General features: G+C 39.5%; 1 protein-coding gene across 1 annotated transcript; it reads left to right on the top strand.

The window, feature by feature from the left end:
- Window positions 1–518: 518 nt before the first annotated feature.
- Window positions 519–11,292, top strand: fhdc3 (FH2 domain containing 3). Its single transcript, XM_074611050.1, has 12 exons — window positions 519–677; window positions 1,659–2,203; window positions 2,523–2,584; window positions 5,622–5,724; window positions 6,355–6,440; window positions 7,666–7,766; window positions 7,904–7,974; window positions 8,112–8,225; window positions 8,371–8,441; window positions 8,598–8,715; window positions 8,844–9,008; window positions 9,966–11,292. The coding sequence occupies exons 2-12, from the start codon at window positions 1,715–1,717 to the stop codon at window positions 11,058–11,060; spliced, it is 2,475 nt and encodes an 824-aa protein (XP_074467151.1). The 5' UTR covers window positions 519–677; window positions 1,659–1,714; the 3' UTR covers window positions 11,061–11,292.
- Window positions 11,293–11,780: the final 488 nt, after the last annotated feature.

Below are 11,780 nucleotides of genomic sequence, written 5' to 3'. Positions count from 1 at the left end.
TTATTATTATTATTATTATTATTAATAAATAATAGGCTACTATACTCAGCTTTACATACCTTTGCTAAAGTTTTAAATTCGAATTCGGCAACCAAATAAAGATATGTAGAGCATGCACATGCATTCATATTTATATATTATATATAAATGTATATAGAATTATTTTTGCTATACATGTATATATATTATATTATATATATATGTGTATGTGTGTGTATATACACATGCCTATATGCACACATATACATATAAGTATACACATATATTATTATTATTATTATTATTATTATTATCACTAATAATAATAAATAATAGGCTACTATACTCAGCTTGACATACCTTTGTTAAAGTTTTAAATTAAAATTCGGCAACCAAATAAAGATATGTAGAGCATGTACATACATTCATATTTATATAGAATTATGTTGTGTTAATATTAGAAGTGGTTTGACCCTTGTTGATCACCTGGTGGATAAGTGGTTACCCATCATTCATTCTACTCACCTCTTCCTAAAAGGGGCGTTCCCTTACCTGTAAGCTAACTTGACCGTGATTGGTGGAGGCTTTGTCCTGCACCTGTGACTGCTGTCTGTGAGACACACTGACTGACTGTAGGAGGCTCGTCTGCATGAACACGAGGCGAGATCACACTGAGGATTCACATGACAGCTAGCACGGTGAGTAAAATACATCTGTAACGGTGCTTTGGTGAAAGTTCAGCGTCTATTAAAGAGCCACCGGTCGTTGCATTTTGTATGGTGGCTGATTTGTTATGTTCTGTGAGGATGTGAGCCCTTAATTGGATGCAAAGAAATGACAGCGAAATTCCGTTAAGAAATTGTCAAATTAATGATGTCTTATTTGTTGGAAACGCACAGACAAGTTTTAACATGTTTTAACAACACTTTCAGAGTCACTTGTGTCAACTTTTATATTCGGCGTACAAATATCTCACCAAATAGGATATGTTTCAGTTTAATTTGATTGATTTTAGTCGGTTAGCCTCTTACTTTCAACAGCTTTCCTCCTCTCATATTTTGAAGTAACATTTTATATGTGAATATATTGCTTCATGGATGAAATGTGAAGCCGAATACACCACTTGGCTCTTATAAGTAATATAAAGTATAATTCAAGTTATGTGAGGCATTCATCTTTGCTGTGAAGAGGGAAGAATTAAAAAGTGCTATTTTCTCAATGACGTTTTGCATATGGAAGAATTTAGGGGATGACATTATTTATGGAGCACAGGTTATGCTGTATTGTATAGTTCAAGGAAGAGAAGTAGAAGGTAGAATAATAATGAAATCTGTGATTGAGGAAGTGATGGCACAATGTTTACAAACTACATTATCTGCCTTTGGATATAACCATTTCACAGGTTACTCACAATAACTGAAACTAAAAGAAATGTAACTCATATAGGCTATCCTTTGATCAAATATTTAAGTTGTTGGATTTTTGACAAAGAAATTAAAGCATTTTGCTAAATGACATAGGCTCTGGCCTTTTGGGCAGCCTGTCAACGAAGTAGCAGATTCACAAATGGAACAGAAATATGATATGTACTTTGTTGATACATATCTTCATGTTCCAAACTAATCCACTTTTTTGTCTGAAATACTGCATTTCTTATGTATATTTCTATATCTCCTCAGATCTGAGTGGCTAACAGCAGGATACTTCCTCCTCCCATCATCTTTGGACTTGAGAGATGCAGATGGAGGGAGTGCTGATTTTAAAATCTGCTTCTCCTCCCAACTGTTCCTCTCAAAACTCCTCTCCTCCTCTTTCATCGGACGCCAAAGAAGATTCACATCTCCAGTCATCTCCTCCTGTGCCTCCTCCCATGTGTGTTACGGCTGTACCACCACCACCAGCAGCAGCACCACCACCACCACCTCCTCCTCCTCCTCCTCCTCCTCCTCCTCCTCCTCCTCCTCCGCCTCCGCCTTCGTTTGGGTCTCATAATGTCCAGCGACGTTCCATGAAGAAGCTAAACTGGGACACCATCCCCAGCCAGCGTGTCTTGGGCAAATTGAATGTGTGGACGTCTAAGCGCCCTCAGAGGGACATCGTGCTGGACATCCCGAGCATGGAGGAGTTGTTCAGTCATGCAGAAAAACGGGGCTCGCTGCGCAACTCAAGGGTTATGGGTCTGAACATCTGTAATGGTGTGGACCTCTTTCCACCGGAACCTCAGGTAAACAGCTATAGGGTTGCACTTGAACATTAATATGACAAAGGCTGATTTCCAGTAACTGATGCAGAGCATCCTGAGTTTTTATGGGTGTAGGGAAGTAATGAACAGACAAATAGGAACTGATTTTTAAAAGTTCAACACTAATCATGTCCTCAATGAGGAACTGCTGTAGTGAAACTATGTTTAGGAGCATTTTTGCTTCCTCATAGATTATGTGAAATATAATGTTAAGTGTAGATTTGTCCTCTCATCTGAATATGGCTGTACACAGGTGAAACTTTTTTTTTTAATTTAATGATTTTGTTCCTTTTCTCTTTAGGTCACAATCCTTGACTCCAAAAAGAGCATGAATATTGGGATCTTCCTGAGACATTTCAAGAGGTAAGGATTGCCGAATTTCAATCTGAAAGAAGAAAATTAGTGTGATTTTAGAGAATGAACCCACGAAAATGCAAACAGAACTTCAAATGGAAGACCTGCAGTAAGCAGCAGTCAGAGCAGGGTGCTTTCATGTCAAACACAGTCAGGAAAAAACATCTCTTGACACTTTAGTCACTTCCACTGCGCTAATCATTACCCAACTAGCAGGCTCTTTATCTCAGCGGACAATATTCAAATTAATGGAAATGCCTTTTTAAACGTCATTTGAGGACGTGCACTTTATTAACACTTAAATGATAGGAAAGCCTAGTGCTGACCCAGTGGGTGAGGCTGAGCAGATAGGGGGGAAAGGGAGGATACACCCAGCAGCCATGTTGGATTACTAGTGTAATGTAACTGCATATATGATTCTTTCCATGTAGTTGTTTCTTTATAAAATACAGTTTCTAGTGTAGCAACAGGGCAATAATTGCTTGTTGTAGGAATAGGAACTTCTATTAAAGGGTAACTTCAGTACTTTTCAACCTGGACCCTATTTTCCCATGTTTTTTGTGTCTAAGTGACTAATAGGAACAACAATTTCTGAAATTGGTCCAGTATTGAGGGATAACGCTGCAACCGGCAGCTGCAAAACAAGCTGTGAAGGCATGTGAGCAATGTTATGTAATGTTTTTGCCACTGACCGGCCTGTCTGACAACATTATGGAAAGGACTCTACAGAGAAATGAAACATTTTTCTTACCTTTCACTTGATCTGGTCCGTTTGTTATTGTGTCCAAGTCCCTCTCAAGGAGAAGTCTCGTTGGGAAATCTGAATATCCGCATGTTCTTGCTCCAATAAATACAGGCGGCGATTGAATTCAAAGACCTCACCCACGTTGTCGAAAACATCTAAATATTCAGCCATGACATTGAAAATCTTTTAGATAACACTAAGCTACACTTTCTGTACTCCAACACAACAAACTCTGGATGTATTCCACTATTCCACCATTGTCTTCCGACAACACGTCACCTCGCTAGATTTCAGAATGAGACTTCTCCTTGAGCGAGACTCTTTCCATAATGTCAGACACTTATAGTAACAATCAGAGCCTCTCATGGAAAAAACAAGCACTTTTAGTGGACGTAAATTACGGTGCCAGCTTGCCCCAATAGCATCATATTGCAGCCTCTGAGCAGCTGCCGTCTACAGCGTTCTCCCTCAATACTCGACCAATTTCAGGAGTTGTTGTCCCTGTTAGTCAGTTAGACATAAAAACATGGGAAAATAGGGTCCAGGTTGAAAAGTACTGAAGTTACCCTTTTAATAGAATAAATGTAAAAATAAAAAATAAAAATAATGCTATTTATGCATTGATATGCATTTATATCAACCTAGCAAATAACTTAATTATGATAAAGTTAGTGATCATGCTTTTCATGATAATGGAAGTACAACAAAAAATGCACATGCTGTGTAAATTGCTGTTTTATTAATGCACAAATTATATTTAATATCATATTTAGATCCCTTGATACTTGATGAATAAATAATGTATTTAAATTTTTTACCTTTTACCAACCATTGTGCTTTTTTGATGTTCAAATTTTAGAGATTCATTTAGTTTTTGACATCCAAATTGTAATTCTACAAAGTTTAGTTACTTTAAATGACCTAAACATGTAAACTTTTTCAGCACTGGAGCCAGTTTCTGTCTGAACCTCATCAATATGATGTCACTTTCACTCAGCCCTCACTTTGAATATCAAATGAACCATCAATGTATGTTAACAGCTGGTGTCTGCTTTAGCCTGTTAGTTTAATTCAAATTGCGTCTGCTTCCGTGTGGTAGTGACGAAAATGCACCTGGTGACGCTATTTGAAAGCATTTGTTGGACAATTGAAAATCCTTGTTTTAATGTGAAGTGCTATTAGAGATATGGGTGATTTTGTAGTCGTGGTGTTAGCAGAGGTCACCCGGGAAGCCGCAACATCCAATATCTGATAGTCGGTCGCCGGCCAACAACTTTTTGAATGCAATTAGCTACTAAATTAACATTATTATTTTCATGACAGCAATGTTAGGTCATTTTTTGTCTTCAGGGTTTGACCTGGTGACTGATGTGCTGTGTAGAAGCCTCCTCTCTAGTCTTACTGTACATGCACTGTAGAGGTTTCCCACCACTTCAATGCAATACCTCAGGGGCTTACTCACATCAGGCAGTGGTCTGCACCAGCAACTTAAAATAGAAAACATAAAGCAGGGCATGGAGCTCATCTGGTGGACAACCGCACTCAAGCAGGTTTTAGGTCTCTGTAATTTGTGACTAATCATGTTTGAATAGTCCTGTTGATTATGGCAGGACTTGTCAGTTTTTTTTTTACAAATGCTAACAAGCGTTTACCTATACTTAAGATTTTAAGACTTTTTTCTAAACTCAGCAACACACCTACATCACACAATTAGCCAAATAGTTGATTAAAGCTGAGTTCCACCTGCAAACAATAGACAATATGAAAGCCATCATTTTTTATAATAAAGTTTCCTTTTACTGTAAACCACTAAAGTACATTTTGGGGTTGAGTCTTGAATGTGTGCATTTCTGGCAACATACTATCTAAAAAGTGAATGAATCATCTTTACTTTATACAATGTACAAAAATACAGTCTTGGTCTAATCTATACATTCTTCAGCATTTGGCCACATATTGTCATCCACCTCAAATCTTATGTTGTCTCTAGCTATGCACCTCGCATAGAAAACACTTGGCATGCCTTATCCACCCCTGGCACTCTATTTTACACAACTTACAGTAATGTGCTAATCAGCTGTTTTAATGTCGTGTTTGAGCTGCTGTTGTTGCAGAAGTAGAGGCTTTTTACTATATTTATGGTTTTGAACATTCAGACGGATGTTGTGCTGATTATGTTTTAGAGTTTTAAAAATGTGACTACAGATTGGACAAAAGGATGTTAGTGAATGTAAAAAAAAAAATCTGTAATGCAGCACAAGTGCTGTTTTTGTTACTGTTGTCTTTTGTCTCCCTCTGCAGGCCGGTGACAGAAATGGTGCAGGACATTCGTCAAGGGAACTGGCTCAGATTTGGGACAGGCAAACTGATAGAGCTTTGTAAACTGCTGCCAGAAGAAAGGGAGGTAACAACCGCTCCACTGGGCCCTTCTCATCTTTCCACTTTGGTTCTATATGCATAAAATGAGCCTAATGAACATTAATTGTCTTGGAATTTGTCCTGAGATTAGATTTGACATTTTCCTCCATTTGAAAGAATAAAAATATTGACCTAAAGTTCATCATTTACCTTCATTATTAAAGACCTACCTTGGACTTGGTCTTGACTTGTGGAACATGCAAACCACGGAGGCACTCCTCAAATTGATCTGAAAGAGCCACATTCCCATTTGTTCAATTGTCCTTTGTTTTTTATGAGCACATCATTATCACAGTAATGATGTCAATAAACAAATCAGACAAAGCCCAGGCAATTTAGTGATGTACCCGCAGTTTTGGTCTTGACCGGTCTTGAAATAAAATCCCTCGTTGTCTGAGGCCGAGTAAAAATGCGGTAGATTCCGAGACGAGACCAGGACCTTCAAAAAGTGGTCTTGAGACCGAACTCGAGGACTACAACACTGCTGATTAAATACCTGATACATACGGACTCCAATTCCCTTTTTCTCAAATGTAATCTCGTAATTTATGTAAGAGGGAATGAATGAAGAAAACCTGTCATCCTTGTTTGTTGAATCAAACGTGTGTGTGCACAGGTGAAGCAGCTGCTGTCATTCAGTGGGAACCTCTCTGTGTTACCTGAGGCCGACCAGTTCATGGTGCAGCTGGTCAAAGTGGCGGGGTGAGTCTTCCAAAAACATTTTTTTTAATGTTTTGGCATAACTCAAAACATTTATAACATGTTTGATTTCATGTTAGTTCAAGAAATGTTCTTTGCAATCTCAAGCCAACTAACAAATGAGTGAAAAATTTGCAACATAAAAGAAAACAAAAGAATAGTAAAAAAAAATGTATAGTACAGTTTTTTTTGTTATTTTTATAATCCTATCACACAGACTTTACTTACAACACATCAAAACGTGTGTACATTGAGGAAACCTGTGTTATTATTTCTAGTGATTTGTTGTTCAATTTGAAAATGTTGCCTCACCCAGAGGTCTCTTGACTTAACAACAGGTAATAAAACTGGTAATGCAGTAACTAAGTAGCAGTTTTGTTAATAGGCATGAGACAATAGGAAAATTTCATGTCACTTGTTACAACCCTTGAGATGTCTAGGGATAAGGGAAGCAACAAGACTTACAATGTAGTCGGGCAAACACTGCCATTTATTTTTTAGCGCACGGTTTTATCACAAAAGTACAAAACTTTGAGCTTCCGCTGCTCCAAAGTACAAAAACATAAAGAAGTTAAGAGGCGTGGAACAAAGGAAGGGCTACTGGTGGTGCCAAATCATAAAACAAACAAAACCAAACATGCTTCCTAACCCAGCTTTAAACCTCCTACTTACCTACAGCCAACAACGGCCGAAAGAAACAAAAACAAAAACCTACTCTAAAAATACATTTATACAGCCACCCATAAACCTAGTGTGGAGATAGACAATTAAAACACTACATGTGGTGCAAACTATTGTATGGGTATTATTATATTATCCTGGCCAAAATAATTTAGATTCACAATATTATCCTGATTATCATCAAATGTGCTTAAAACTATTAAAATGGAACTAAAACATACTGGAATCACTTGACCTTACATTTAGTTAAGAAACAGTTTTTTTCTTTTATTGCATTACAGATAGGATACACATCTTTTTTTAGGGAACATCCTTTTTAGTGAAGAACAAACAAACAATCTTAAATAAGGTAATTATAAATCATGAGGTCCCCTGCATAAATAAAGGATGAAACGAGCAAGACCGCATTTTCAAGTCACTCGTGAGGAGATTCCCGATTATCCCGATAATGGAAATGGAAATATTGGATTGACGTATTGTGAGTGTTTTTATCTCGGTAAAATCTGTTATCGTCCCAACCCTATTTGTTATTGTGTTTGGCCTTTAGTTATGAGGAACGGCTGAAAACGATGGTGCTGAGGGAGGAATTCTTCCCTCTCATGGAGGAGGTGAAGAACTCTGTTGCTGTCATGACCAAAGCAGCTAATGGTAACATTTCACACACATCCACCAAAGCTGCTAACAATCCCAACTTGGATATGTGTTTTTACACAGCCCAGTTCTCATTATTCAAGGTTTATATTAAGGATTCTTTGTCTCAATCTCTTTCTCTTCTCTCCCCTCAGAGCTGTTGGACTGTGATGACCTCCACTCGGTCATTCGTCTGGTATTAAAAGCCGGGAATTACATGAACGCTGTTGGTATTTTTCTTTAAGAATTATGCTTTTATTACTTATTGTATTCAATCTGATGCATTTAAGCTGCCCCCTTTGTGCCTTTTACTCAGCATTTATGATACTGATGAATGGACCATTCAACTGATTTATTATTCAGGGTGGTTACAGCACCAGTGCCAATGCCATTGGCTTCAGGATGACCTCTTTGCTCAAGCTGGCCGACACCAAGGCCAACAAGCCTGGCATGAACCTCATGCACTTCGTTGCCAAGGTGAGGAGGAGCCCTGGGGTGGATAGACGGATGAAGAACATATCTGCGAAATCATGAAAACCTAAAGTTATGTAACTGATTTATTCTCCTGCTCCATCTTTTTTACTCACTATTGCTCTATACCTCTTTTATCTTCCGCCCACAGCAAGCAGAGGACATCGATGGCGAGCTGCTCACTTTTCACACCCAGCTTGAACACATCGGGATGGGATCGAGGTGGTTATCATGAGTACACTGACAATCTGTTTGGTGATTTACCTGAGCGTGTAGCTTCAAATGTTGTCATATCTGTTTCAATCTGATACTGTATCTTGTTGGTATGTTGCACAATTTTGTGTTATGTCAATGTGTAACTGTCGCCTGCCAATACAGGATTTGTAAAGAGGAGGTCATCACAGACTTTGAGAGGGAAGTCAAGAAGGTCAAGGAAGTGAAATTGTACAACAGCAGACAGCCTGGCCTCTTACAACAAATGGAGACATTTTTCTTGGTAAAGTTTCCCCTCGTTGTTTGACCTTTATATTGTGCAAAAGCACCAACTGAGCTTGGGAATACTTCAGTCAGTCTACACTCTGCATTTCTCTGCTTTAAACCTTTTTTTATGTTTTCATTCCTCAGAGGGCTGAGGCCAAGCTGGCAGATGTGGATTTGTCTCTTCAGGAGCTAAAGGCCCTGAGCGACGCTGTCGCTGAGTACTTCTGTGAAGACCCGGCTACCTTCAAACTGGGGGAGTGCTGCTCCATCTTTCATTCCTTTTGCAAGCGGTTTGAAACTGCTGTACAGGTAAGAATAGAAATAATGTACATAAAAACTTACGTGCTATGGAATAAACCGCATCACAGGGAAAAATGATGCCATTGCTTTGTATTGAAGGGTCACTTTAAAGGAAGCTTTAATGGTTTAATGTTGAGTACTTTTAAAGCTGCAGTGGGTAGAATTGGAGCAGATATGATTAAAAAAGTTATTTTTATAAAACGGTCACTATATCCTGACAGTAGTGCATGAGACAGGTAATCTGAAAAAAATCATATGCCCCTGTGTCCTCCGGTGCTCCTAATGGCATCTGCAAGATTTCACAGACCAGAGGAGGCAAACAACCAATCACAGCCGAGCTTGAGCCTTGCCGTCTCTGAGCAGCTGTCAATCATTCACAAACTCTGATCAAACGGTCAAACTAGGCGGCGCTGATCAAATATGAATCAATATTCTGTTACTGTAATGCCTATTTCTCGCCTCAAATGTTTTCAGAAACATCTTGTAGCATGCTGTTTAGCTGTAAAATGAGAAAGTTTGTGACCCGGCACACTACAAGATGTTTCTGAAAACATTTGAGGTGAGAAATAGGCATTACAGTAACAGAATATTGATTCTTATTTGATCAGCGCTGCCTTGTTTGACCATTTGATCGGAGTTTGCGAATGATTGAGAGCTGTCACCGTTGAATATACAGCCAATAGGAACATTCTCTCTCTCTGAAATGACCTGTGATTAGCCAAAGTCTCCCGTCACAGGATAGATTTTTTTTAAAGCCTGAAAACAGAGCCATGAGGAGTCTGCAGAAGTCTAGTTTTCTCTCAGAACACTTGAATTACAATATGCTGAAAGGTTATTATGGGATTCTTGCCCAATGATGCCAAAAACATTCTGCCACTTTAATTTTGACAAGTGCTGTCCTCCTGACCCCTTGTGTCATTAGTGTTGTATCTTACTTGAATATATTCTCCCTTGACACGGCTGTAGGAGAACCAAGAGCGAGAGGCAGCAGAGCAGAGGCGCAAGCGGAAGGAGAGTGTGCGTCTTTCATCCAATAGTGTGCGTCTTTCAACCAATAGTGTGCGTCTTTCAACCAAACGCCGCTCCACAGTGTCTCACCCGCGACGCGAGGCCGACCAGGACTCCTCAAGCTTAGAGTCGGCCTTACACAGCTTTCTCTCCTCCGTTCCAGACGGATTGGTCAGATGCAAGAAGAACGTAGTGCCCACAATCAAAGGATCCCCGTCCGAGCGCAGCTCTCAGGCTGTTCCATCTGAAGAAATAAGTGAGGCTTCGCCCCGCACTAGACAAGAGAGACCTGAAAAGAAACATCCCAAACCGCAGAAAGAGGAAGGGATAACAGCAGAAGTAGAAGAAGCTGAGACGATGCGTGTGATAACTCGGAAGGTGCTTCGCTACCAAAACAGCAAAAGCAACCTCGATGGGGACAGAGATTCAGGCACTCCTCGCCGGTCAGAGCGGGCACAAGAAGCACCAGCTACGCCAAGCACCCCTCGGCCTAGAACTAGAGACTTCTTCTTTGCCAACAATGGGGGTGAGAGGGGCTCCCCATGGACTATCGTGAGCCCTTTCACCTGCTCCCAAAGAAACGTCTCCCACATAAACAGACAATCACCCCAACTCAGGCCGTCCTCAATGCCGGTTGGAGATGACTTTGATGATGGAGTCTGGGAGAGTGGCGAAGGCAATTATCTCCCCAATTCCTCCAGTCGGGACAATCCAACCTCTCCATCTGGGGGATCTTCGTCTCTTCCCGAGTGCCCCAGTCACACAGCTGTGTCCAAGGGTCCGATCCTCAGGTCTGTCTCCATGGATGAAACCAGGCAATCTCCAACGTCTGTCTTCCGGCTGGGAGACTTGTTCCAGAGAAGCACGTCTCAAAGGTCATACTCGTCTGGATCGAGGAGAGAAGAAGGAGCAGGAGTCAGGGAGAGGAAGACGGGGAATCACGTAGAAGGTCAAGCGAGCAATTCTGGGTTAATTTCCTTCTTCAGACGCATTGGAGGCAGAAGTAAGCTCGGTGATGTGGAGGAAAAACACTTCAGAGGATCTAATACTTAATTTAAAAAAATTATTTAGAGACAAGCTATGTCTTTTTTTTGTGTGTGTTTTAATTGTTAAAATTTGTTTGTCTTTTTTTCATTGTTTTTTTATCTTTCATTCGACCCAAGGCAAATGGGGACTTGCTTTGAACTTTGAAGGTTTTGATTTTGTGGGAGTCAAACCACGTTCAAAAATCTATTCTCTCTTTTTGTCTTTTTGTCTTTTTGTGCGCAATAAAGGGTGTTATTCTACTCTTTTAATTTTACTTGTATTCACTCAGTAACATTTATTATTTATTGCTTTTTAAGGTTGAAATGTCTCCTCTTCCAAACCTTTTTTATGAAATCCTTGAAAGTCTGGCGGGTGCTAATGTCTCCTTAGTGACGCCTGCTCAGTTTCCAGCTCTTGCCTTTCACTTCATCTATTATTTCTTCTCTCCGTCAGTCTGGCTGGAAGGCAGTTGTTCAGGTAGCAAAGGGAGCCTTGTTTTAACTTTTAAGCTTTTAACACTTGTAGGATTTCCCTTTAATGTTCTCATTAAGAAAAAAGCAATGGATTTTTTTTTTCTTTTTGCATTTATTATGCCCTTTGGTTAATTATAACAACAATCAATGTTTTTTTTGTTTTTTTTAACAGACCACTTTTAAAAAAAAAAAAAAAGGCCTCTACTAAACAGTTGAGATGACACTTCATGGTAAAAGACAAAATTATTATCATGCAGTAGTAGGTTAATATACC

Source organism: Sebastes fasciatus, chromosome 16 (genome assembly GCF_043250625.1).
Source record: "Sebastes fasciatus isolate fSebFas1 chromosome 16, fSebFas1.pri, whole genome shotgun sequence".
NCBI classification, from domain to species: Eukaryota; Metazoa; Chordata; class Actinopteri; order Perciformes; family Sebastidae; genus Sebastes; species Sebastes fasciatus.
This window is presented reverse-complemented; position numbering and strand designations above follow the sequence as displayed.

Excerpts from the sequence above, each read along its gene's own strand:
- fhdc3 (XM_074611050.1), top strand. The coding sequence starts at position 1,715 with ATGCAGATGGAGGGAGTGCTGATTTTAAAATCTGCTTCTCCTCCCAAC. Across the intron at positions 8,226-8,370 it reads TCATGCACTTCGTTGCCAAG|CAAGCAGAGGACATCGATGG; the intron begins GTGAGGAGGAGC and ends TTCCGCCCACAG. Across the intron at positions 8,716-8,843 it reads AAATGGAGACATTTTTCTTG|AGGGCTGAGGCCAAGCTGGC; the intron begins GTAAAGTTTCCC and ends TTCATTCCTCAG.